This window comes from Neltuma alba, unplaced genomic scaffold, assembly GCF_004799145.2.
Source record: "Neltuma alba isolate B1F8T4 unplaced genomic scaffold, ASM479914v2 tig00003320_pilon, whole genome shotgun sequence".
Classification (NCBI taxonomy): domain Eukaryota; kingdom Viridiplantae; phylum Streptophyta; class Magnoliopsida; order Fabales; family Fabaceae; genus Neltuma; species Neltuma alba.
The window spans coordinates 42,716-70,010 of record NW_021633236.1 but is presented as its reverse complement, the minus strand read 5'-3'; the positions used below and the strand labels follow the sequence as shown (position 1 = coordinate 70,010).

The following is a 27,295-nucleotide window of genomic DNA, read 5'->3' as shown; positions in this document are numbered from 1 at the left end:
TATATATCTCCCAATCTGGATCAACATATTTTAAGTGCTTTTATGTTGTACAAATTAAATATATAAGAAGAGATGCAAAAATAATTATTTGTAACGGGCATAAATTACGCTACATTATTTTTCCCTTATAACTAGAAAAAAAAAAGTACATGATCCCATGAATTACTTCTGAATAAATTAAAAAATTATATTACTTCTGGTCCTTAATATAAGATTTCATTTGACTTTTATTTTGGTCCTAATTATAAGACTTTAATCCACTTTGTCTTTCATATTTATGTATTTTTTCTCAAGGTAGCCCTTCTAATAATGACAGTTCTAGTCAATAAATTTGATTAGTAAGGATATTTTAAGAAAGACAACACATATTTATTATAAATAACTAATTTAACTTATTTCTTTAATCTCTTCAAATTAGTCAACTAGCTCTTGGTATACCGGAGGTAGTATTTCAGAATCATAGCATGCATTTCGTAACTTATTGGTAAATCTAGTTTGATTCTCTAGCAACCAATAATTTGGGACAATTAACATGGTTAAAACTAAGGAGTTTGAGTCTAGAAGCAGCACGGTACTCTTACTACTACTATATTATCCAATTTTTTTTAAAGAAAATTATTTACAGATTAATATTACACATAAAAGTAGTTATCTCAGTTGACTGGTTATATTATATTAATGACAACTATATTTGGTTTCATCTTGGAAATAACAAAAACAAACATGCATGAACTCTGCAAAATAAATGGGCCTTTTCCCCTTCGAACCCACCGGAGAGTTCAGACTCTCCATCCAGAAAAGGATAAAAGAAGAGAATATATATATATATATATATATATATATATAGATATCTCTCTCTCTCTCTCTCTCAAATGAGTTGGGAGTTGTTTCTTTTTCCAGTCTATACATAAATCAAAATAACAAAAGAAGACACATGACTTTATACAGAGACCACACGCCACTATTCTCCTAGCAGTTTAAGAAAATATTGATCGTTCCTGCATATTGCAGCACAAGAATTCAATTCCCAAGTAGATTGCTATTATGCTGCAGCATGAACAATTTAATTTCTTATGGCCACACAGAAGCCTCTTATTATTTTGTGTAGAGAACATCCTCCCATGGGTGGCGGTAGAGTGGTTGTTTCAGTCTCTTTTGGTCAAAGGTATGCCTGAAATTTCAACCAAGAACAATGAATGAGGGCAAAAGCCTTAATTACTGTGTAATTGTACACTTTCAGTTTCGTAGAAATAATCAGAGATCAATTCAATTGACTGAAACAAGACGTGCTTTAAATTTTAATGCTCAGTTAAACGTGTATTGAGTTTCACGTTGAAAACAATCAAAATGAAATTTTGTTGGTAATTCTAAAGTAGCACCAAACATGTTCTTAATCACAACCCAAATGTTATAAGGTTAAACGTTTTCAACCCAAGAGCATCTCATCATCTTTTGGATTGCCGGCAACCACTAATATAATTTACAATTCTTTGGGTGGGAATTTGTTCTTTTTATAAGTTACTCTCTCTGTTTTCTGTTGTAAGTCTGAAAATTTAATTCATTTTTTTATTTTTTTTTTTCAATTTTTACTCTAATTGATTACATTTCTTTATGTTAACTATCATGGCTAAAATTTATATTTTATTTTCTCTCTTTTGGTAGGTATTTCTTTTGTATTTTTCCCGCATATTTTTTCTCATCTCTTTTTTCAGTTTATTCTTCTCTTAGTTACTCTATTTAGAAAAATAAATACATTTTCTTACACATTTCTTATTTTTAATCAATTTCAACTAATTTTTTACCCATATAATTCCGTTATTTATATCATATAATAAGACCAGAGGGAGTATGACTTACCAAAAGAGCACTCCCAACTAAAGGAAATGGGAATGTTTGAACCCTAATAGATTTAAGGACATAAAGGACAAAAAAGTCCAAGATTTCAAATGATGTGTTACTAGTCTCCTTAACTTAGAGCATGGTCGAATTTAATTTAACTTTAATATAATGTCATAAACTTCTACGTGCTCATTGGACAGATCATCCAAACCCCCTCTTTCTATATATTGTGCGGGGAAGTAATTAATTAAAATACCAAAGTCAGATTTGCCACCCTCAATCATTACTTCGCAAGAAATACTTTCCCTCATATTTCGGTTTTCATTTCTCAATGTTGATGTTATTTTTAAAGACTCGTTTCTTAGGTTTAATTCTTGCAATATAGGCTGTTTTATTTGCAGTAACTTGTTACTCTCCTTATTTTAATATATGTCATTTTGTCGCGTTTCAAAAAAAAAAAATTGTATTATTATTGGCCAATATTTTATAATCTAAATTAACCATTTTTCCTATCATCCAAATTAGTTTCTCCTTTTGATTAATCCTAAAACACACATATGAACACAAATTAAAAAAATGGTAAAACTAAATGGAAGAACAAAATTTAACTTACCCGATCAGGCCAATAGAGCGAGCCAGCACAAAGATTCCATTGAGATAGCCAATTTCCACAATTTCATCAACCTCTTGCTTGGTGAACATCTCACAACCAGCAAGCAGATCCAAAAAGAGAGATCCAATTGCACCATCTATGTTCAGGATCAGGTTATTTGCCTTTGAGAGTGTGTAGGTTTCAACTTGAACTGCATATTCCATGTATTTCACAGAAGGAAAATGCAGGCGTGCATATTGCTGCAGAAGCTCTACTCTCTTATCTTTGTTGTCCCTATTCTTGACCCTTTTTCCACAAAGTAGAACCAAACTTCAGTATGCAAGTTAGAGAAGGAACGAAAAATATCGTATTATGATGGAGATTTGATAGTATGGGATGCCAAAACCCACATCAAATGGTATGAGAACCCACCCACTTAAATAACCCATTAAGCATCTCATATTACTTGACGTGGGACTTACTATCTCATGCTATGAGTCTCCATCACATTACCTATGCCCAATTCCTGGCACACGAATGCCCTTCTTCTTCATGTCTTCAACAAACTCACAAGGTGGAAGACCCTGACATCACATTGTACAGAACCGCATGTTAGAGTTTTGGGAGATCATGTTGGATAGTCAAAGTTGATACATGCCAGCTTCACAGGCAAAGACTTTGAATTATACCCTGTCACAAGCATCCTTGAAGTATCGAGCAGCATCATCAATGGCACCCCCAAATCGTGGACCAATAGTAAGCAAACCTGTTTGATAAGGTCATTACTCATCGTATGGCAATATTACAAAACAAAATCCTGCTTGATCCATCAGTTTCAGCCAAAAAATCAGAAGAAATATCAAATGCATGTAATTTGCTGTTATGACTTATGAGTTTCACGTTAGGAGCTCTACAACTGTGGTGTGGTTTATTGGTCAGTGAACGTTCTTTCTTAATAAGATAGTCTTTTGAGATTGAGCTCTCTTTTTGGACTTGTGTTCATAATATTTACCTGATACAAGACTGGAAATAAGGTCCTTCCCAGCTCTTGCTGTTACTATTGTGTTTTGAGCGCCAGAGGTGCAAGGACCATGGTCAGCACACATCAGGATGCAGATCTGACCATTAGTGAAATGCATCAGCAAGAGAGAAGCTACAAGATGAAATCAGTAATTTACTTTGAAAATGCAGTAACTGAATGCAAGACTCACAAGAAAACAACGTTTTGTTTCACTTACCTCAATAAATTTTGTACAGTAACGAGGAAGGCTGCGTTTGAACCACAAAAGAGAGATAACATCAGCCACTCCATAGCCCTTTTCAACAATGAAAGACATGGGCACACCAGCATAGCATTGCTCCTTACCTGCAGAAAATATTGGATCAGAAATTTAGCCGAACCATTGAGTCTGAGCACCAAACAACTCAGTTCCAAGTTAAAGCATTGAGGGATCCTAACATATATACCCCTTTCATCAGAGATTGTGGAAATAATGTGTGTTGGGGCACGGACTTTTCCACTCTTAATTGCAGAGTTGAGGTCCTCAGGGATCTGTGGAGGAGTAAACTCCTTCACTGGTATGATCTTGCCTTCTCCAAGCTAGCAAATGTTGAGACCACTATAAGATTACAGGTAGTCAAGGAAGCTAGAGACTTCTTTGGAGCTTCATATAGAAAAATAAAACCTCAAGAAATATGCAAACTAACCAATTTCTCAAATGTTTCCTTTATTGCATCTTTGAAAGCTTCATAGGAAGTGGGAACAACAGCCCCTGCTTCCCTTAGTGCTTGAGCAGACTCCATCTCTCCACCAATTTTGTCTCCCTGATTTGCACGAGTTCTATCGACTATTAGAAATGCTCATTAATATATTAACTTTTTTTTAAAGTGATCTTGTGCTGTAAGAAATAAATATGTGAGAAGAATTTTGTTCCATAAAATAAAAAAGTGCTTCTTTTTTTTTTTCCCTTCTTCTTGTTCTTTTTTTCAGAGCTTCCGAACACCCACGTGCCAGAGATGATGGATCAGGGACATACAACATGACCAAATTGTACTTCTTGTGCACATGTTCCATTGACCCAGGTCACAACTGGTTTGGTCACTTTCCATTGTTTTAGGGCTTCCACTAAGGAATATTCATCACATCCACCAAGTTCTCCAAGTACAACAATCATTTTAACCTGTTATTGCATTGACAATAAACATAAGTTCCCTTTTATTCTAATTAGCTATTCAGCTTGTGGTCACAATATGTGTGCCATAGAATTCTGCAACACAAAAAACAGTTTACCTGTGGAATGTAGTTAAATCTTAATACATGATCAGAAAGTGTGGAACTGGGGAAAGCATTCCCTCCAATGGAAATGGCTATACCAGAAATACACTCTCAACATGAGCATAAAAAATTGCAAAAGGATTAAAAAAAATCAAAACAAAACAAAAGAAGAATCCTCATCAGTACCTTCATAAATTCCATCAGTTACACTTGCAATTGTGTTATATAATTCATTGGACGTCCCACCCTGTAGTTCATGAAGGATATCTTCTCTGAGAACCATCATTGTATAGATCACAAAATGGAAATAAATATTGAAGCTCAGGCTCAGCGATTAATAACCAAATCAAGTAACTTAATAAAATTCCTTATGGGTTAATAATAAACCATTAAGCACTCTGATATTGGATGAAGAAAATTTGATCTTTGGAATGTAAGCATATCATACGTGCAGTAGCTATGGTCATCATTATTAAATCTTTTTTGTTAAATAAAAGCAGAAAAAGCAGTTATGAAAGCTGCAGACTTCAATTAACCAAGTAAACTACCATTGTGCTATATGATGCACTGTTTTTCTCTCTAGTGGAAAGTAGATACTTTGCTTCTTCATTTAACTATCATGTTACTTTTATATTTCCATTCTGAAATCAACAATGGGATTGATGAAGGAATAAAATGAATGTCAAGAAGCTAAAACTGACTTTTGATATTAAAATCATAGAAGCAGACCTCTGTGTTAAGCTTCAGCACAAGTGGGGAAAAACCAAGTATCACATTGATGACCATCTAAGTGGGATGAAAAAACTTGTCCCAAAAACTAGCTGTTGAGGTGAGAGAATCAACCTACTCAAATACCCCATTAAGGATCTCATACTATTCAATTTGAGACTCAATATCCCACACTACCAATTTTCCATCACATGTCAAAGAGTAAGGGGTGCACATTATTCAAAAATCCATCAAATCTCACATTTCCTTAACATAAAGCAGGTGAGAATCATGGGAAGCTTCAAAGAAATAGTAGATAAGAACTTGACCAAGACCTATCTGTCTAACAAAAGAAGAATCCACAAAGTAAAAAATAAGAAAAATGAATAAGTAAGTACAGATTTAGAAACAAAACCAACAGATCCAGGCCTGTACAGCTTGCATTGAATAATATTGTCAATTGTACCAGCTCTGTCACCAATCTTAAAAGCACCAGCTTGAATGACTCCAACAATGGCAGGGCCAATAACAACCTACCAAATTCATCAGAACTAAAATTAATTTTGCAAGCAATTAAAAAGAGAGGGGGGGGGGAACAAAGCTTTTTGAGATTATTTAGTAACTTTAGCTATTTAGTTGAATTGATGTATTCCTTCCGGTTCAGAATACAAGTTGTTTCTAAAAGAATGGCTTGGTCTAAAATATAAGTCATTTGGAGAATATCTAATATTTATTTATCAATTTTGTCCATGCAATTAATGCTTAAATATAACTCTTTATATTTTTCTCTCTCCAACACAACTTTATTTAACATGGGTGAATTTGGAAAAAAATTCAATTTGAAACAGATTTAATGAATTAACTACCATTTTTTAATATTGACGAATTAATTAAATTAAACTTGTATTGTAGATAGGAGGGAGTAAGTTTTTTTCCTCCTCATTTCTCCTCTCACCTTACTGTTTGCTTGCGCATAACTAATCAATTGCTTAGTGTCCACCTCAGGAACACCTTGAGCAACAATGGCAACAACTCTAATAGTTGGCTGCTTCAAAGCAGCCATGGATGATGCAGCAGCACTGCAAGCAAATCATTGTTTTTCATTGTCCCATGTGATTAAATTAAACCAAATAAAACCAAAAAAAGTAATGAATTAATGAATGCCAACCTTCTAAATGATGCAAAATCGATGAAGACATCGGCAGTGGGATGTGCAGCACAAGCTGCTTCAATGCTGCAAAACAAGCAAACATAATGTTAAGAAACAATTATGACGGTGTTTGGTTTAGCTTAAAAAAAGTAAGTAATTTTGCATTTTACCAGACAAAACTTATCTAACATGTTCATCTCACAAAAGCACAAAATCAATTCTCCACAGCTAATCTATACAGGCAACATGGGGACCAAAAATAAAGCGAGTGATTAATAGATTGATGCTTACTTGCATAATTGGTATTTGTTAATAGAAATATCAACATATTTAGATATTGCATATAGATTTTATCTAAACGAAATAAGCCAATTGGAGGATTTCTAACAAGAAAATGATACTCTTCTGATCCTTAATATAAGATCTATTTAACTAATTTGATTAGATTAAAAAAGATAAGTAAGTTAGTTAATTATAAGAAAGATGATATGTTTTTTCTTAAAACACCATAATCATCTTTCTTAATATCCTCTCTCCCCCTTTTACTTCATTATGGTTGAGCAAGTATCCATAAGGGTAATTTAGAAAAAATTAATAAATATAAAAAATAGGTCTTATATTGAGGACTAAAATTTACTTAACAATTAGGTCATATATTAAGGACTGGAGGAGTACTTATTAAAATTAGATGCCATGTCTCATGTCAATTGCCAAAGACCTTTTTTGTGTGTCTTTTTTTCTTTTTTCAAATGCCTAAGGAATTAAACACAAACACCTACCTTGCATGCACAGGGACGACAATTTCCTGCTGACCAAAAAAGAGCTTCTGAAATCCCTCTGAACCTGCAGGACTAATAATCCCAGCAACTGATGGCGTTTCCCTTCCTATAAATATGAAATCGGAACTTTTAATTCCATTCCTATTGAAAGCAACCAATCAATTCAATAATTCTCTTGTTTGATACAAACCACAAAGGAAATCAAAATCGAGCATCCGCTGGATTGGGAGTTGCTTGTAGTTGTAAAACAAAGCTTGAGTTGAGCGAGAGAACAGTTGTCCAGTGACCATGATGATGATGAAGAAACCCAGAAATCTGATGCCATATTTTGGTAAGTTAATTTCCAGATTACAGCACAAACAATCCACAAAACATAGTTCACTCTGCATGGGAGATCATGTACTTTTCCATGAAATTAAAACAAGTAGTACTTGGATTGGCCGCACGGATCCCATGATGTTATCGAGCTTTATCAACACTTTCAATAATTTCATTGAGTCTTTTTTTTCGGTCTTTCTCTATAGTTTTTTCATACCGTATGATCTACCCTCCTCACAAGTACCTATCTTTTATATATGTGAGTTACCTCAAATTATAGTATGAAATAAAATCTTAAATTAGAAATATTTTTAAGGTTAACTTTTCATGTCATATGATCTACTTCCTCTCAAGTACCCATCTTCTTTATAACTGATTTTCAGCCCTTGTATGTGGTAAGTTTTTTTTTTTTGGGTCGGCTCTTGTATATGGTAAGTTTAGTAAGTATGCTTCTTCTTTTTCTTCTTTTTTTTCCCCTTCCTGCCCGCCAACTAGGTAGTCTGCCCTTTATTTTTACAGCCAAGAAATTAATATAAGCTGAGACAGATCAATATCTATTAATTAAATTTTTTTTGGGTGTCTCACCTTAAAATATTAATTAATTGTTTCAAGCAACATATCACTTCGCGAGAATAAATTCCCTAGAGGGAATGGGCTTATTTCCAGTTCTCTTTCTCTCCACTTCTTTTTCACTTCCCATCCCAATATTTAAATTGAAATTTGAATAATTCAGATTTAATATTTTATAAAATATTAAATCTGAAATGCTCAAACTTTAGTCTAACAGTTCATATAGAAGTGGAGGGGCAGGAAAGTGGAGAAAAACCTTATGATTGAAATATCTGGGCAAAAAAAGAATCCAAAACAATCTTTGACATATTGAATAATTATTCAATTAGATTCCAAGACTTACTAATAACCTCTTGATTCCTTAATATAATTCTCCTTCGGTTTTTAACATAAGACCTATTTAACTAATTTGATTAGATTAAAAAAGTTAGGCAAATTAGTTAATTATAAGAAATATGACATGTTTTTCCTAAAACAGTATAATCATCTTCTTTAATATCCTCTCTTCCTCTTCTATTTGGTTATGATTGAGAAAGTATCTATAGGGGTGATTTAGAAAAAATTGATAAATATGAGAAATATGTCTTATATTTAAAACTAAAATCAGTTCAAAAATTAGGTCTTACATTAAGGATCAGAAGAGTAGTTATTTAATTGAATTGGATAAATTAAGAAAATCAAATAAATTAGTGAAGTATAATAATGTGACATAATCTCTTAAGATATCTAGGTATTATATTAGACTATATAATAAAAGTATAAATTAGGTAAATTAATTTGAAAAAAATGATAATAATAATTCAATGCCAACTAAGTTTTATATAAAAGAGTAGAGGGAGTATGTCTTTATAATGTCTCGAATAGAACTGACAATAGAAAAAAAAAAATCAATATAGCATCGATTTACCTTGCTCGTCTTCGTACGGCTATTCAACTGAATTCATTGTCTGTAGAGAAAGTTCATCGATCCAGATTACTTACAAAACAGCATCATCCATGCTTCAACTTTTTCCTAGTTTTAGGTTTTGTGTCTCTAATAATGATATTATAAGCATAGATTGTCTCCTTGGATTGCTAATTTAAATGTTGTATTTTAATAATTTTATCGTTAGTATAATCTTTGTGCCCTTAAAGCATGACTAAATGGGCAACAAATAAAAGAATGCAAAATCTTATGCTGATATTTAATCAATTTCATTGTTGGCAAAGCATATAACATAAAATTTTACAAAAAAAAAGAAAGAAAGTACTCCTCCGGTTCTTAATATAGGACACAATTGTTGAGTTGGTTTTAATCTTAAATATAAGACCCATTTCTCATATTTATCAATTTTCTCTAAATTATCTTTATAGATACTCCCTTAACCATAATCAAGTAAAAGAAGGAGAAGAGGTATTAAGAAAGATGATTATGGTGTTTTAAGAAAAATATGTCACATTTCTTATAATTAACTAACTTACCTAGCTTCCTTAATCTAATTAAATTAGTTAAATGGGTCTTATATTAAGAATCAGAGGAGTATTGTTTATTAGTCATGGATCGGAAAGTGTAGTTTGTCCCAATCTCTGTATCAAGTATTTTTATAATTTTAATTGAGGGGTTTTTGACCCTTCACATTTAAAGTAAGAAAATCAAGTCTTTATCTTCCAATTTCTTCTCCTTTAATAATGAAACGGAATATTCATTAAAAAAATAATGAAATAGAATGAATTATGTGCCCTTAAGGAGTGACTAAATAAGCAAGAAATGAGCCATTTTTGGTGTGAATAAGATTTTTTAAAAAAATTCTGCATGTAGCTGTTGGCAAAATATATTATGATATTTTTAATTAATGTACAATTAATATGTGAATGTGTGTGTGTGTGTGTGTGTTTTTTTTTCTTTTGCAATGAAGTGAATCATTTTTAATGAAATTGTAGACTTATTATATTTTAGTTAGACCGCTTGATTAAAAAAAAAAATCATCCAAGTCTAATCCTAACATAAGTTAATTCGGAAAGAAAATAAGTTACTGACTTGAGCCCTTAAAGCATCAGTATTTGAGCAATAAATAAGCCATATTTTAATGAAAAAATCATAAAAAAAGACCTTAAAATAGAAAAATTACAAATAAGAGCCGATCACAATATTGATACAGGTTTTGACAATAATTAATAAGCAAATGATAATAATTTTTGTGAAGCAGTCCCTGTATGCAATTTTTCAATTTTCAAGATCTTTTTTTATGATATTTCCTATTTCAATACTTGTTTTTTTATAATTACAATTTGTTTTAGGAGAATCGTTTCACAGTAAATTTGTATGAAACAAAATCTAATTTTTCACAAAATTATTGACATTAAACATAACAGAAGTTACGTTATTAAAATGTTCATTTGCATTTATTATTGTTTCAACTCCCGGCAATAACAGCTTCAGTTTTTTGACTGAAATGAAAATTCAGTTTTAAGCATGAATATTTCGATATCAACTCCTTTTTTCCAAAAAAGAAAAAAAAACCACTTATAGCAGTATAACACTTTGGCATTAAGTTTTATAAAAGCTGCTCAATCCATTGAAAAGAAAAGCAAAGAACAAAAAACCGAACATTGAATTGACAAAGGTAGTGGTGTAAAGAATAATTGGTCGGATCAAGATCAACTCGGATCAAACAGATCATATTAAAATAATATAATTTAGTTAAAAATAACAAGATACAACAACATTAATAATCATTAATAACAAAATACAAGAAAATATAATAATAGTTTAATTGTAACAATAACAAAATACAATAATATTGTGAATTTTACTTTTTTTTTCTTTACAATTTATCAATAACTAAAATTAATAATCATTGATACAAAACCCACCATTAAAATTCATTCATGTCTATTGACTATTAGGAGCTCAATGAGAGAAGGGGAAAAAAAAACAAATAGCAATATAATCATTCAAAACGATTCATCATCTATTCACACCGGTTTTCACCTATTCACACTGGTTTGACTAGTTCAACTCTTGATCAATTCAATGCACAAACCAAATTAGACCACTGACCAGTTTACCGGTTTTTGGTTGAACCAGCTAGTTTGATCTGGATTTTTTTTTTTTTGCCTTGAAGAAAAGTTATCTCCATTTGAATTAGCTTAAAAAACACTTTTGTATTATATGAGATGAATATGTAAGATGAGTTTTATCTTGTAAAACAAAAAAACATTATTTTAAGAGGTTCTAAAAACCGCGTTAAGTGAAGTCAAAACCATGTTTTGACAAAATTAACCCAAAATTGCTCCTATCTAAACCACATTTTGATAGTTATGCTAGCATGATTCCAAATTAAACATGCACTTGAATTACGTGATATGCACCTTTTATGTGTATTTATATAGGTTAGAACAAAAAACCCTGAAGAAATTTGAGATTATATGTAAAGTGTTGAGAGACCTACTTACAAGCAGGTCCTCATTCTTTCTATCTCTTTCTTCAATAAAACCATTTCAGTTGTTGTCAAGGATTGGGACTTTATTTTGAGATAGTTCTGAAAGAGAATTGGAAAGAAATGAAAACACAACATCTCAATTAGTTAAAGATCTAATTGCTTCATTTTGTATAAGCATCATCGCCAATGCGTTTGAGCTAACTTCTCACAGAAATCATTATTTAAGAGTTGATCGCCACTTAAATAACATATGAAATTCCTATTTCTATCCTTCAATATCTAATCAACTGTTGCCTGCAACTACAATTTCCAACTGCATATTTGACACTTGGATGTTCCCTTTTATGAATTGTACTAACGAGATACAACATAACAAATTCTGGGCCAGGTTTTGGGCCATATTTTCAATCCTATCAAAAATATACGTAGTAGCCCCATGAAACGACCTGTAGCCAACTGTATGCAGAACACAGAATTTGGGTGCGAGTGCTCTTTGTATTTTTGTGATATGCTCATTGATTATTGACATTTAAAAGGTCCAACCAAAGCAAGGGTTTCCTTAAAAGCCAGCAAGAGATGGTGTGGATGATCCTCAATACGAGCAACTACACCATGTTGGGATTGCATGGCTCTCATTGCTCTTCCTACGATCTGAGCAAAGTTTTTTGCACAATCAGTAGCTATATTTTATGTCAGCTGAACAGGGTGAACATTGGTTTGGCCACAAAGAGAGTTTGAATTTTATAATTACAGTCTATAGGTCAGACTTGAACAAACGTTTGTATCAAACACCAATCTCAGGCATATGTCTCACCAACCAAGTTGGCTTGATTCAATTTCCCCACTCTAATGCTGAAGAAGGGTTTGAAGATGAGTAAATGAACTGTTCTGGTCCTTGAATTGTCATAATATCAATATCAACTTAATATAAAATACTAGTGTAATGAGCAGCATTGTTCATAAGTCATAATGTGGAAAAATGTGGGATCTAGTCTGGTTAAAACATGGAACATCAATGGATGTGAGAGTAAGTCCTCGAGAACAACAGTCTCATCATTTTAGTCAATTTTACACTCTCGATCACTTGGTAAAATAATTACTGTTTAACGAGTTTGTTATTTTTAAAAATTAGCTTGTGCACTTACCACTTTCAAAGACAAAAGCCAAATGGACCCAGAAAGTGAACAAATTGTAAGTCTAACCAATTGAAAATATAAAATGGATGATAAAGTATTAGGTACACTGCAAATGACAAACCTTACGTGCATAGCCCCCATGAGCTACACCACCGATTAAAGCATGGGATGAATCAGCTGACCCTGCTCTTGAGGTTGCATAATCTGAATTCTCTACGAAAAATTTATGAGGGAAAAGGAATTGTTATGCGATGGTCAAAAAGAAGCAGCAGAAAATGTGAGGCCGCATATGTGACTTACTGGTAACAATGGTTGTTTGGAAAAGGCCTTCTTTCTTCAACCCATCTATCGTGTGAGCATTAGTTCCACCAGCCAGTTGAAGGAAGCCTGGCATTGAGTCCTCTATCATGACATGGGGAATAAAACTTTTGAAAGACTACTCATGTCGTGCAGAGTTATAAAAATATCCATTTGCCATGTTTATTGGTGATCACCAAAGAAAATATAAAACTATCGCCATGTTTTGTGCATAAAGAAGCTCAGCATGCTCTCCTGGACCAAATCGAATTTTCATACAAACCAGTAGGTCTGTCTCTTGCATCAGCCATTTGAACAGCAAAGGCAACAGTCTCCTTAGTTGCTTCTCTCCCAATATCGCCACTCATGGGACGGCCATCCAACTTGGGTTTAAAAGGAAAAGAGAAATTGAAGTAAACTTTGGCTTATGACAGTTTGAAGTTGTTCATATTGTTTGTGTTTTGGCCACAATTAAGTACGGAAATACCTGACATAAGTTGAAGCATTGAAGATTAGGTTTCATGGTAGAAAACATTTCATTCATGGAGGATATTGTTGAGTTCCCCCCATTTGGTAAGCTAACCTAGAAACCCGGAGGCTAAGAGATTATAATAAAGCATTGCTTACGGCCTTTAAATAGTAGAAGAGGTTGGAGATTATACTTACTGCTATTAGTTTCATATATTTTACTGAATCTCCCAGAGCAGTCCATAGTTCCCTGAAGGGTGTAGTCTGCCTGTAGAAAGGTCATAAATTTAGCTTGCATTCTAAAACGTCATCACAATGAAATCTTGAAATTTGCAGTTTCTTCTATGGAGATATTATACTGTATTGTTCTCATGAAGAACCATTTTAACTCAAACGTTTTTGTTTTTAAGTGGAGACCTTAATGATTTGATTGTGATACCTAAGAGATTACAATAGAGCGCAGTGGACTTTTATGTTTGGATAAAGCACTGGCCTACCATTCTATCCTACCTTATGCCAAGTCTTAACATTAATCAAGGGGATGGGGCCAAAAATGACTGAACCACTATTCCAAAAACCATATCAACTCAAAAGTTTAAACTATTGAATAAAGGCATATAATATTTTTACTATTATCTCTAACTAAGCCATCCCTCCAACTTAACAAAAATAAAGAGAGTAAGAAAGGATGGTATTAAGCAAATGATCACATTCTATGTATAAGCAAATTGAGATGGTGCTCGTATTAACGAGGAAGCAAAAGTTTCAACAAAGCCATCATGAAAAATTATTACCCTCCTCCTGATTGAAAATAGTTTCCTTAAAAGTTTAATGTTATCGACTTACCTCCCACTTGTATGTATTTCTATAGCATCCATATCATCTCTTTTCATGAGATCAGCAGTTGTAATAGCATCTCTTACATATGTTACCTCTCCTGCATCAATATGACAAATGGAAAATGAACATGTGAGCAAAAATGATGGCAATTATCAGTCAACACACCAGAAATGAATAATTAATGAAGTTATGAGGTCAAAATCGTAAATTGACAGAGATATCCCACTTATTTTATCATAGGGGCAAACTGGGAAACAGCGACCACAGCCATAGCAGCGTTCAGTTATAACTCCATCCTGCATGTTTTTTACAATAGAACATTTTAGAACTCGTGTGATTTTTTTTTTGGGAAAAAAAACAGAGATAGATATAGAAATAGAAATGCACACTTGCCAGTAATTGAATTAAATCATGTATATTAAAAAAAAAACAAAAAAAAAAAAGAACTCATACTCTTGGTATTTGGATTTCATAAGTACTTCCTAGTCCTGTATTCTCCTGCAATGATATTGCATTAGCAGGGCACACATTTTCACAGGGCCTTGAACAGTCTGTTGGACAGTCTTCTTGATCAAATTCTGTGGAGAAGACATTGCAGAGATCCTTTATACATTGCTAGCAAATGATACATAGCTGTGCATTAATAGTTTTACTTAAGTTTGGTGGCTCATTCTTCATTTGAGGAAATATTTTAAATATAGAGGTCATCAAAGATGATCGTGCTCTATTAAACAATTGCATAACTTAATATAATCTGTGCTGTCAGTTCTAATGTCATGGTTATGCATGGAAATGAGAAATCCGAGTTTACATTTCAGAAATCAATCTGCCAGAAGATCGATGTTGGAATGAAGAATAACCTTCCTCCTCATACTTTGCAAGTAGACAAATTCAGCTCAGGAATTTTCCAACTTTTGTCACAGATCTGAAATTTGCACACTACAGATCTTATTCAAAGTTTTATTTGAATCAAATTATATTTCAAATAAAGTACAAGATTCTATTTGAGAAGTTTCACATATTTGTTGTTCAATATTTATCATCGATTTCCTGATTCAGACGCTAAATTTCATTAAATCCATAGTAATATGAGAATAGAGAAGAATGATGTGTTATGTGCATGTAGATTGTTTTTATAAGATTGAGGTTGAACTTATGACCCGGAATTAGAGGTGAAACTATAATGTAATGATCATATGGGGGATTACATGCTTCATTTAAGACATTCATTAGGACTCATCATGGAAAAAGTTGGAACATTTGAATGTCGCATTAATGTTTCAAAGATGTCTGACTTGCTCTGAAGCACTTAAATACTGTTCTTGCTAATGAATTTCCTTACCAGGCTTAACGAAAGTGAAGATCTTTATCATCATTGACACTTATCATCAGCCATGGCCTTCGAAGGTTTACAATGTCTCTTGCAGTCTCAAGTCCTTCAGTCACTGCATTGACCACCGTTGCATCAGCAGCACAGTCAATGCAGTCAACTGCAACCATATAATTCAAACAAATTATTTTTTTTGCCACCCTCAAATAAATTAAATTAATATTACTTACCGAGGTCCACAAATGAGTAATGGTGAAAAGTAAAACATCCTAGTTATTTAATAGATATCCTAATACTTTTAATATTCAAAATCCTATCATAAATAACATATAGTATGAAATATGAAATTAAAAAAATCCAAAATGCCAAAATTTAGTTATGAGGGGGCCGAAAAAATGTACCATATGATAGAGTACCATATGCCCTCTATGTGTTTTACGAATGAAGATTAACAACTAACAGTCGCTACTTCCACAAAGAAGCGGATGAAAAATCAATATGTTCTATTTCTTCACTCAAAAGAAGCTACACATTTCTTACCTCCAGCAAGAGTGTAAACCAGGCTGAGATTCCTGATATCAACAAAATCCTGAAAGGCAAGTTAGGTTTTAACAAATAGAGACTAAAGAGAAAGAGCTAGATGGGGAATCATGAGATTGAGCTTTAACTTCACACACCTCAAAGCTTGCTCCACAAATAAGCTTCACCCAGTTGCCTCTCTTGAGAGCTTCAAGCGGAGAAGATGATATAGAAGGAAGCCCAACATTTTTCACAATGCTCTGAACATTTTGAATACATTTCTTGCTTCTCAAATCCACTTTTGTTGCTATAAAATAATAAACAATGCTATTAAGGAGAGAAAGAGAGTGAAAGAAGAAGGTAGACGAAGAATTACCTTGAGGCGAAGTCGAAATTTCGTATTGCAGGAGATTCTCAGAGCCACCACGGCGTCCAAGAAGCTGAAGTTGCTGGTGTCTAAAAGCTTCGCATTGAGTTAACGGATAAACAGAATTTAGCGGTTAATAAACCACCATCTTGCGACGGGATTGATTTTTTTTTTTTTGAGTTCCCAGAGAATCCTCCCACTCAAACGATAAGAGACTAATCTCTTAGCCGTCGTAACAGGGATATCTCCTAATAGTATTTTTTACATACATACCGCCTCAAAAATCAAACCCAAGATATGATGTTTAAAAGACTCAATTCCCTTTCACTTGAATCAATACTTGTTGGTTGCGACGTGATTGATTCGATGCAACATGGGCAGCCATTTTGAAATGGACCTTTGAGCCCAGCCCAACTTCTCTGCTAAAGTGAAGAGAATGTAGTAATTACACAAAAGGCCCCTGAACTTTGAGATATATGCAAATAAATTCTCTCACATTTAAATCTCTTTTTAAAAAAAATTTTGGCAAAAAACTCTTTGAAAAAAAAATTACTCCAAAGTCTAGGCTTCTAAATTCATATACAGGTAACTTCCATGCCAACAATTTACTGACTATCTTAGCTGATAAAATGTAATGTATTATTGGCCATATACCCTTCAAACTTTATTTTATATATATAATACATTTAAATTTTGAGTTATATGCAAATAATTTCTTAAATTTAGTTTACGTGTAGAAGACCAATTTGTATAAAACATAATTGACAAAAATGAACTATGAGGAAATTATTGGGATAAATGTAGAAATTTATGGGGATTTCTAATCACTCAAGTTGGGAGAAGATATCCACACATAATCCCAAAGAATTATGCATAATTAAAAATGCAGACTATCATATTCAATGTTACAAATTTTCCTTTTTGAGTAATTTTTCTAAAACTATCCTCATTTACTTTATTTGAAAAATGATATGATTAGTAGACTATATTTCATCACCTATTAACACATTAATTGAATAGGATTATATTGTATAATGACTAATAAATATTACATCATACTTCATAAATTTTTTGCCTTTGACTTGTAAAGAGTCTTATAAATATTATAACCAAATGAAAGGGTTGAAAAACATTCCTATATTTAAGATTGAAATGAATAGTTTTCAATAATGTTTTATAAAAAGATTTTTTTAAAATTTTCAGATAAATTAGATCTCAGGGACTCATCATAATTAGAAGCCAAGACATGTTTTCAAATTCAAAAAACGCTTATAAAAATATTTATAAACTATCAATCAGTAAGATTCTTATATCAATAATAGAATTTGAGTAGCTTTGTGGGTTATTAGTCTTTGACCCATTTTTATTGGTTTCAAAATGGATTTCGTTTCCTCCAGAGAGGTTTTTACTCTCTTTCCCCCCCCCCCTTTGGCACCAGCCATAGAGGTTTTTGCTCAACGGGTCCATGAATATATAGTTATGTACAGGGTCCTCTTGCGATAAAGTTACTTGTTACCATATCATGAAATCTGAAGCTAATTTCCAATGAAGAGTGTCCACGTGTCAGAAAAATCTGCTTTTTGGATGAAGCCTCAGCCACATAAGTCATGTGACCACGTGGTTCATTTTTGACCAGTGACTCATCTTATGCGTAATTACTCAACTACCCTACCGGCATTAGTGATCACTGATATGTCTAGACTGCCTGTCATAATTAGCATTAAGTTTTCCCCTTATGTTAATTACATAATAATCAAATTAAAATATATCAAAAAATTTTCATAATAATCAAACAAGTGTCAAATATTCTATTATCACTTTACTCATATTTTCTTTTTGGATTAAGCCTATTATTAAAATTAGAATGAAATTATAATGGACGTAAAATAATTGAATAAAAATAATAAGCAGTGGGAAAAATAGAGGGCTATTTAAGTAATTGTACAAGGTCTCTTCTTCCTCCGCATTCCGCCTCGCATTTTCTGTGCATGTAAAATCAAAAACAGTTTAATCAGTTAACCCAGAAATGAATTCCTTCCTTCTGTCTTCTTCTTCATCTTCTTCTTCTTCCACTTCTTGTTCTTCCAACTTCACGATCTTTACTCACTCTCAGAACCCTAACCATCTCTTTAAGCTCAAATTCAAATTACTCATTTTACCCCTCCACTCCTCACCTTCCCACCATATCGCTGTGAATCCACAATGTTCCCTCAGGGACTCATCATCCGCCACAGTGCTCGCGAAGAAGTCCATTTCTACTCAACCGTTGGACGGCGTTGTATCCAGCCAAGCGAATTCACCCAATACTGTCACAACGGAGGATAGTGTGCTGGTAGTTCGCCGGCCGGTGAAGGAGTTTTCCGACGATGAAGAGGGGCGGCAGGTGGAGGAATCCGAAGGAAAGGCTTCGGCGATCGATGCGGGGCTTAAGGAATTTGCGAAGAAGATGCCGATGTTTGAGCCGGTGAGGGTCGAATCGGACTCTAAAGAGAAGCTACTTATTGTGAATTTGGATTTAGCATTATACCGTGCGAAGGTTTTGGCAAGGAATTTTCGATATGAAGAAGCAGAAGCAGTGCTTCAGAAGGTACGGCCCCTTTTTTTTGGGGTGAATCTGTCCGTAAAAGGGATTAAAACAAAGTTTTTGCTTAGATTGTGTGAGTTGAATGGTGTTAAGTTGTATCTAAGTTTTGCCCTCGGCTCCTCGCTAGTGATTTGCCAATTTGGTGGATTATTTCTCATTTTTGGTTTCGTTTGAATCTTGAAAAAGTGCATAGAATATTGGCCAGAAGATGGTCGACCGTATGTGGCGCTGGGGAAAATTTTGAGCAAGCAATCGAAAGCAACTCAGGCCAGAGAAATATACGAGAAGGGTTGCCAGGCTACTCAAGGGGAAAATGCCTACATTTGGCAGGTAGCCCTAAATTTTGTTTTTGCATTGTGATCATGGGTATACTTGTTTGTGGGTTTGGGCCAAAATACTAAAATAGTTTTAGGAGTGTTCAGCTTCGACTTAAGCTCAAATTTACATTCATCTGAACTTATCAAGTTACATTTATCATGAAAGGGCAAGTAGTGCTTTCAATTCATAAGGGTAGTGCATGGCCCTTGTTTATTTGCATATAAATATGAGTCTACTTAATTTTTTTTTTCCCCTAAGGAAAAATTTCCTCGAGTAAATTTGACAATGATCTGTAAAATAATGTTTGAACAGTAACTTCGGTAACCTTTTTCCTTGAAAAAAAATTCCTTTCGAAAGTAAGTGCACTTTGCCAGAATGGCCACATTTTTCATTTTCTTTTTAGTTATTAACCTTATCCAGTTTATAAACTGAAGAATAAAATGCGAGACGTAATGGAATAAAATATAAGGAAAAATGTATAATATGAAATTTAAAGAGCGAAGAAATAGGTGAATTATTTTGTTGGGCCTGTCTAGGCCCAGTCTACTAGCTGGAGCCGTAAGGTAAATTTTTCTTTTCCAGATGTTAGGCATGGGCCTACGCCCATGAAGTTGGACCAAGTACTTACCCCCACCCTCCAGCCATCGTAACTCACGAACACCTCTAATATTGGGTCACATTTTCTTGTGTAAATTTGGGACTTCTTGGAGCTTATGCCCTGAGAAATGCCTATGTATCTTTTTGGAATTTGACTTGATACTGCCCTTATTATGCCCGTGCAAAGAGTTTTGAACGTGAAAAATAAATAGAAGAAAAAGAAAAAAGAAAGGTGGGATTTCAAAATTATGTGCATGCGTTGCAGTTTTTGCTGTTCCTACGCAGTAGTTCAGGGGGTCTAAACGGACGTGGAAATTAAGATACATTTCTTTCTTGATTTTTCTCTCCATCATCAAGGCTGATAATGAAAGTTCATATGCCCTCATCTTCAAGAATATCGCTGAGTTACTAGCCAAAGATTCATGGTTATGGCCATGGCTAAGTCTAGATTATCCTCGTACAATAATTACTTGCATCCAGCAGCCATACATTTTTTTTAATTTTACCTAGAATGTTGCTTTTTCTAAGGCATATATATATGCCTATGATTAATTACTGGCATACCAATATCTTTCAGGATGAAACTTAATTGAACCTCACAGTTGGAGTAGTTCATCAGTTGGCATAAGGAGTGACTGCTCCTAGTACTATGATATATTGAATTTATTTTACTTATACTGAAGTTGACACTGGAAAAATTCTTAAAACAGTGCTGGGCTGTTCTTGAAAAGAAAATGGGTAATACCAGGAGAGCTAGAGAGTTATTTGATGCTGCCACAGTTGCTGATAAGAGGCATGTTGCGGCTTGGCATGGATGGGCTGTTCTAGAGCTGAAACAGGGAAACATAAAGAAGGCAAGGAATCTACTAGCCAAAGGTCTTAAACATTGTGGACCAAATGAGTACATATACCAAACGCTTGCATTGCTAGAAGCTAGGGCAAACCGGAATCAGCAGGCTCGGTATTTATTTAAGCAGGCCACTAAGTGCAACCCTAAAAGCTGTGCTAGTTGGCTTGTAAGTCTTGATTGTCCCGTAAGTTCGTAATGGATTCTAAATGTGTGGTTCTTGCAAACATATCTAAATGTTTTAATTCTTTCTGATTTAGGCTTGGGCACAATTGGAGATGCAACAGGAAAACAATCGTGCTGCTAGGCAATTGTTTGAGGTGATATATGATATTGCCAATTTTGGCCGGCTTGTTGAAATTGGAAGACTTATACATGTTAGTCTTCGTTAGTTGCATTGATTAATTTCTATCCTTATTTCCTTTCTTTGTTGTCCAATTAACAGAATGCAGTAAATGCAAGTCCCAAAAATAGGTTCGCTTGGCATGTATGGGGCATTTTTGAAGCTAGTATAGGCAACGTTGACAAGGGAAGAAAACTTCTAAAGATAGGCCATGCTCTAAATCCTAGGGACGCTGTTCTCCTTCAGTCTCTTGCATTACTGGAATACAAAAACTCAACTGCAAATCTTGCTCGGGTATTGTTCAGGAGAGCCTCTGAATTGAACCCAAAGCATCAGCCAGTCTGGATTGTAAGAAATATCTCCCTGAGGATCTTTCCAACTTAGAACATTTTGTTGCTGTAATTTGTCTTCTCTATATGATCTGTTGGTTAGTGAGCTTGCAATAGCGAATTCTGTCTTTGTCCTTTTGCTGCCGATTAATAACCTACTAGGAGATCCAATAATGTTTCCAATAGTTAGTAAGTTCATTTATGACGAATTTCGGCATGACACTGTTTATTGTCTTCCTCTAGGTTCATATTGAAGTTTTAAGCATTATATTAATTGTAAAGTTTGAGAATATGCAGGCTTGGGGTTGGATGGAGTGGAAGGAAGGAAACTTGAATACAGCTAGAGAATTATACCAAAAAGCCTTATCAATTGATTCAACCAGTGAAAGTGCTGCCCGATGTCTACAGGTAATAAATGACTTTTGATTCATCCGAATTATCAGTATGTTGGGACTACTTATTGTTGTCTAATTGGGAGAGGTCTACTATTTGCCCTCACTGTCTAAGGAAGTTTAGTCTTTGTTGCCAGCGGAGAGTACTCCTGTTGTCTCACCCTTTATAAAAAAGCAGACTTATATTGCTGCTGCCTTCCAATGCAGGCTTGGGGTGTTCTGGAGCAGAGGGCTGGTAATCTTTCAGCCGCTCGCAGATTATTTAGATCCTCATTAAGTATAAATTCTCAGAGTTTTGTGACATGGATGACTTGGGCATCATTGGAGGAACAGCAAGGAAATTCTGTGCGTGCTGAAGAGATTCGTGATCTCTATTTTCAGCAGGTAACTTCCTGGATAAATTTTTAAGCATACATGGCCCACAATAATATGAAATAGACCTGATGACCCGTCACTTTGATTTTGATTTATTAACTATGAGAGAAAATATAATACAAATTTGAAAATTTTTCTATAAATATGGGTAAAATAAAAAGTTTATTCTATTGTCTAACAAAATTAATTACTTAACCAGAGGTAGTTAGAAGTGCCTTACAATAAGTATCAGAGTGAATATATCCAAATCCAACTGGATTAAATCTTCACATAATATTCAATATATTAGATGCAATACATCCATTATCAATAGTATTACCCTTCAAATTGAGTTTGGCTGCTTGACCTTTTACAAAAATGATACTTAAGACATGACCCTTCGCAAAATTTATGAAGCGGTTATCATATGCTAAGGAAGAATGAATTGACTTAATGTGCTAAGGAAAAGAGCTGCATACACTGTCCAAATGAAAGGTAATTTTCAGATGTTATGACAATAAAAATCAAATTACATCAAATAATTTTAACTTCCTTTCTTAATCTATGTAATTCATTCAAGAGTCCTATAAGTAGGACTGGATAGAGTATACTACTACATGCAACTGTATCTCATTTTCCGGGGTTTAGTGTTGAACTTTCTATGCATTTATCACACCATACTATTACCGAACCTTAGGACTTACATTTTGCTATACTATTATTCAATCATTATATTTGCTTCGTTAGAGCCGGGAATCAGGGCCGGCCCGACCCTCCAGGGCCGGCCCTTCAGGGCTGGCGGGCTTAAAAGGGCCGGCCCTCCAGGGCTGGAATTTTAAAAATACCCCAATTTGCTAGGCCCGGCCCTTAAGCTACAGGGCCAGGGCCGGCCCGCGGGCTTTTGGCTCGTTTAAGAAAAAATACTATTTTTTATATTTATCATATTTTTTATAAAAATAAATCAATGAAATTATTAATAAAAGACATAAATATGAATAAAATTAAGTCACATATAAAATATCATCATATATAAATATTCATCAACATCTAAGAACATCTAAAACATTCATTAACAAGATAACAACATCTAAAAGTTTTATCTATAATGCAATTGTGCAATAAATAAACACTATTATTAATCTTTTGAAACTTCATCATCACTATAATTAATTACTTTTCTTCATAAGTATATTTTTCTTTCGTAACAAAAATATCAAGTTTTTCTTCTTTATAAGAATTTTAATTTTAAATTTTGCAATCTAACTATTTTTTTACTTTAATGTGAGAAACATTGCTGTTAAAACTCATGAATTTCTAATTCAAATTATAGAATCACAAGTTATATAAGTATAAAAATATTCTATTATCAAATATATATATAGTTTAAAAATATCAACGCATATAATATAAATCAAATCATTATTAAAGTCCAAATTAACCCATTTTTTAAAAATTTAATTGGATAAATTATTATTTAAAACTAAATTTACTTTTAAAATGATAATAATAACTAAATATTTGAAATATTATTAACAATGTAAAAATTAATAACATTAATCTTATATAAAAAAATTTTAAAAATAAAAAAAATATAAAAGGGCTTAAAAGGGCCGGCCCGTGGCCCTCCAGGGCCGGCCCTTTTAAGCCCTCGGCCCTCCAGGGCCAGCCCTCCAGGGCTTATGTTTCATTTTAAGAGAAAAATATCAAGCCCGGCCCTCATAATTTCAGGGCCTAAAAGGGCCGGCCCGACGGGCTCGGCCCGTTTTCCCGACTCTATGCTTCGTAATGTATGTTTTCTTTTTTTTTAAAAAAAAAAAGGTGAAACGAGATGCAAAAGCTTAAAATAGCATAGTAGTCTTGAGGCGTGGGTTTTCTCTGCTCAACTCAATGAGAAAGGCTAACTTTTTTTTCATGCAACAGCGAACCGAAGTTGTTGATGATGCTTCGTGGGTTATGGGATTCTTAGACATTATAGACCCTGCCATCGACAGTTTGAAGAGGCTCCTAAAATTGGACCAGAATTTGTACAGAACAAATGATAACAATGCTGATTCAGAGTCAACTACCCCATCTCCTAGCTCCATTGACAATACTGATGTGGATGGTGAAAGTGGTTTCAATGTAGATGCTTTTGTTATGGAGAGGTTGTCCCTAGATACTTCCAAACTCGACGATCTGCTGGAAACGCCTAGAAATTCTTTCTCCAGAAGAAGTACGTCTCCAAGAAGAATATGGAGATCATCAAACAACAGGCCGTCAAAGGCTTAACATCACAGCATAGTGTATTATATTTTAGGATTGGCTTTGAGCACTACAGATTTGTGTGATGCGAAACAGGCCATAGAATTGTACATGTCTACCTTCTGGTGAAAACAGAGCATCATAAGAAACCACCTGTAAAGATACCAAAGAATTATTGTCATCAAAATGATTGTACTTAAATATTCCTACATGAAATATAGTTAGAATAAAGCAGTTCCAAATTTATTGATTTGGTTTACATAGCTATCTGAACTGGAGAGGTATAATTTAGCAATGGGAGGAAAAGGCTTATGATATATTGCTTGACTGTTGTATTTTCGATGTACTCTTGATGCTTAAACCGTAAAATCTTCCAAAACATAAATTTTTGTCATAACTAGATTCTAATGCCACTTGTTTAGACGGTCAAGACCTGGGGGAATCTTTCATCTTGGGATTCTGAGCTCCCCACCTTGCTGATAAGCCCATTTTTGCCGACCTTTTTCTTTTTTCCTGCACAAGTTCAACTCTTTCATCAATTCTATCATAGACACAGGGTTTGTTGTCTATTTACCTATATATTTGTATAATTCAACTTTATCTATTATGAAAATTTTCACATTAACTCACATGAAACACTTTTTAAAGTCTGAATTAATTCTAATTTGTGTGGCATGTTAACAGTTGTTTTACTATATATCGTTATGTTGATATGAACACTGGTTTTCGGCCTATCCGACAATGTGATGAAATTTTATAGGATATAATGAAACCCTACTTGGAAATTTGTCGCAACATTACTATAAAATTTAATGAAGTATACCCTTGGTATTTTCCGATGTTTTCCTTGGGAATATTATAAGACCATTGTTTCATATCTGAAGTTCATGAGAAGGGAGCATAAAGTGAGACAACTAATTGTTAACATTATAATGTTCATGAGGACAATAGTAGTATTGGACCCTAAAACTCTCTGGGATCCACAAACATGTTCCCCATTTGTCCCTTGATGAGCAGTTCTTCATTCTGACCCCTATGGTCTGAATTTCTTTTGACGTACCAAAGATCCTCAATACATGACATAGAAGCAGTATGAGGAACAATGTTTACAAGAGGATCAGCCAAACCTAGCTCCGTCACAATCACTTTGCATCCCTTCATTTTCTCTGCCAACCTTGAAGTGAACCTGCAAATGGATTCCATGAGCTCCCCAAGATTCTCGCCTTCTCCATGTAGTCCATAAATGAAGTGAAAACCAGAAGGTCTAGACAGTGAAGCACCACTCAATAACATTCTCGGACACGGCAAGATTTTCTCTCGCATGATTCAGAGTATCATGCAGAAAGCCAAGTGAATGATTATGATGATGAAGCTTATAATTCGCTTCACAATCATTGGCATTGTTCCATATGCTGAAGATGATCCAGTTAGTGCTTGGGCTTCCATTGAACCAGCCTTCATCTTGGTAGTAACAAACCCAAGTTCCTAGGCTTAGCTTCTCCTTCAAAATAGATTCAGTGTCTGTGGGGAACATGTCTTTGGTCTTGAAGCTTTTTCTGTAGAGAGAAACTGCATGATCTATCTGCAACTTGTCTATTTTTATATCTGTCACTGAGATATATTTTTTTGGTGGTGATGGTGAAGAACTTGTGGGTTGGACAAAGATGACTAATGAGCTTAGGTTGAAGTAGTTGCATTTCTTTGTGAATTGGTTTCTGGAAGTTTCATTTTTCTTCTCAGTGGCTAGTAATGTGTACTCAGCTCCATTTCTCACCATCCATTCTTCAACTGATCTGATAAGTTTCAGTCCAATGCCTTTTCTCCTAAATAAGAGACATTTTATTCAGCTTTCTCTAAAGCAAAACTAAATTTAATAAATCTCAACAGACGTAGTTTCTAAGACATAACTCTTTGTAGAATAGGCCATGAATAAAGAGAGGACAACTAGGTTTATCACAAATAATATTAAAAAATAAAGTATAAATAAAATTGATTACACATACAATTTTCAAAAAAGACTCAACCTTTTAAGATAAAGTTATTTGTGGAATTAGTCCTGATATAGTTTAGAGCAGAAATCAAATCTTCTGAGGTAAAAAATCATGACTATGTTGTACATTATATATGTTAGTCATTGGGTCAAATCCATTTCCAAATCATTGAATTAAGACAACCGACTAGATTTTGGATAAGAAAATGCAACATAGTTTTTGATAAAAAAAAAAATCTAAAAAGCAAATAAAGTACGACGAATAAAAGTTAATATTACCTATTAAGCGGAGAAACTCTAAGTCCTAGCGTAGAACTCATCTTCAAGATTGAAGTGGAATGAGTGGCCACACTCTTAATGCCTCCCCTTACCACTCCCACAAGCTCTCCACTTTCAAGCAGTTCAGCAACCTGCATGTCATTTTCCAGCAAATACAACGAAATCACCAATGTATAAACATTTGAAAAACAAGTTATGTATTGTTGAAATTAAGCCCAAGTCAGTAACGCATACCAACATAACGTGAAGGGGATAGAACGTAATCCTAGATAAAGGATGAGCCATCATGTTCATGTTGGTGACATCATTTGGAATTTCAATATTCGTCTCAAGCTTCCCCACTTGTGTAATATCTCTTTCTTTGTCTAATTCTCTAATGAGAACCTTTCTCTCTATGCTCTCCTTCACCAT

General features: G+C 33.9%; 3 protein-coding genes and 1 pseudogene across 3 annotated transcripts; 1 reads left to right on the top strand and 3 right to left on the bottom strand.

Moving 5' to 3' along the window:
* Window positions 1–1,055: 1,055 nt before the first annotated feature.
* LOC114741215 (ATP-citrate synthase beta chain protein 1-like) lies at window positions 1,056–7,633 on the bottom strand. The gene is made up of 16 exons (XM_028929468.1): window positions 7,534–7,633; window positions 7,344–7,449; window positions 6,583–6,648; window positions 6,370–6,493; window positions 5,813–5,947; window positions 4,893–4,953; window positions 4,722–4,798; window positions 4,468–4,611; window positions 4,139–4,255; window positions 3,899–4,031; window positions 3,670–3,797; window positions 3,444–3,549; window positions 3,121–3,197; window positions 2,945–3,015; window positions 2,453–2,737; window positions 1,056–1,171 (listed from the first exon to the last, which is right to left on the bottom strand). Exons 1-16 carry the CDS (start codon window positions 7,631–7,633, stop codon window positions 1,096–1,098), a joined length of 1,806 nt encoding a protein of 601 aa, XP_028785301.1. The 3' UTR covers window positions 1,056–1,095.
* Window positions 7,634–11,793: 4,160 nt separating this feature from the next.
* LOC114741221 (uncharacterized) lies at window positions 11,794–18,219 on the bottom strand. Its single transcript, XM_028929474.1, has 14 exons — window positions 18,120–18,219; window positions 16,620–16,706; window positions 16,402–16,550; window positions 16,265–16,313; window positions 15,746–15,884; window positions 14,848–14,980; window positions 14,621–14,690; window positions 14,401–14,491; window positions 13,753–13,822; window positions 13,574–13,669; window positions 13,370–13,469; window positions 13,090–13,176; window positions 12,911–13,002; window positions 11,794–12,304 (listed from the first exon to the last, which is right to left on the bottom strand). The coding sequence occupies exons 1-14, from the start codon at window positions 18,217–18,219 to the stop codon at window positions 12,173–12,175; spliced, it is 1,395 nt and encodes a 464-aa protein (XP_028785307.1). The 3' UTR covers window positions 11,794–12,172.
* Window positions 18,220–18,620: 401 nt separating this feature from the next.
* On the top strand, window positions 18,621–24,954 carry LOC114741213 (protein high chlorophyll fluorescent 107-like). Its single transcript, XM_028929466.1, has 8 exons — window positions 18,621–19,197; window positions 19,381–19,524; window positions 20,820–21,125; window positions 21,217–21,276; window positions 21,402–21,647; window positions 21,926–22,036; window positions 22,228–22,404; window positions 24,295–24,954. The coding sequence occupies exons 1-8, from the start codon at window positions 18,637–18,639 to the stop codon at window positions 24,640–24,642; spliced, it is 1,953 nt and encodes a 650-aa protein (XP_028785299.1). The 5' UTR covers window positions 18,621–18,636; the 3' UTR covers window positions 24,643–24,954.
* Window positions 24,955–25,578: 624 nt separating this feature from the next.
* Window positions 25,579–27,295, bottom strand: LOC114741220 (probable N-acetyltransferase HLS1; annotated as a pseudogene).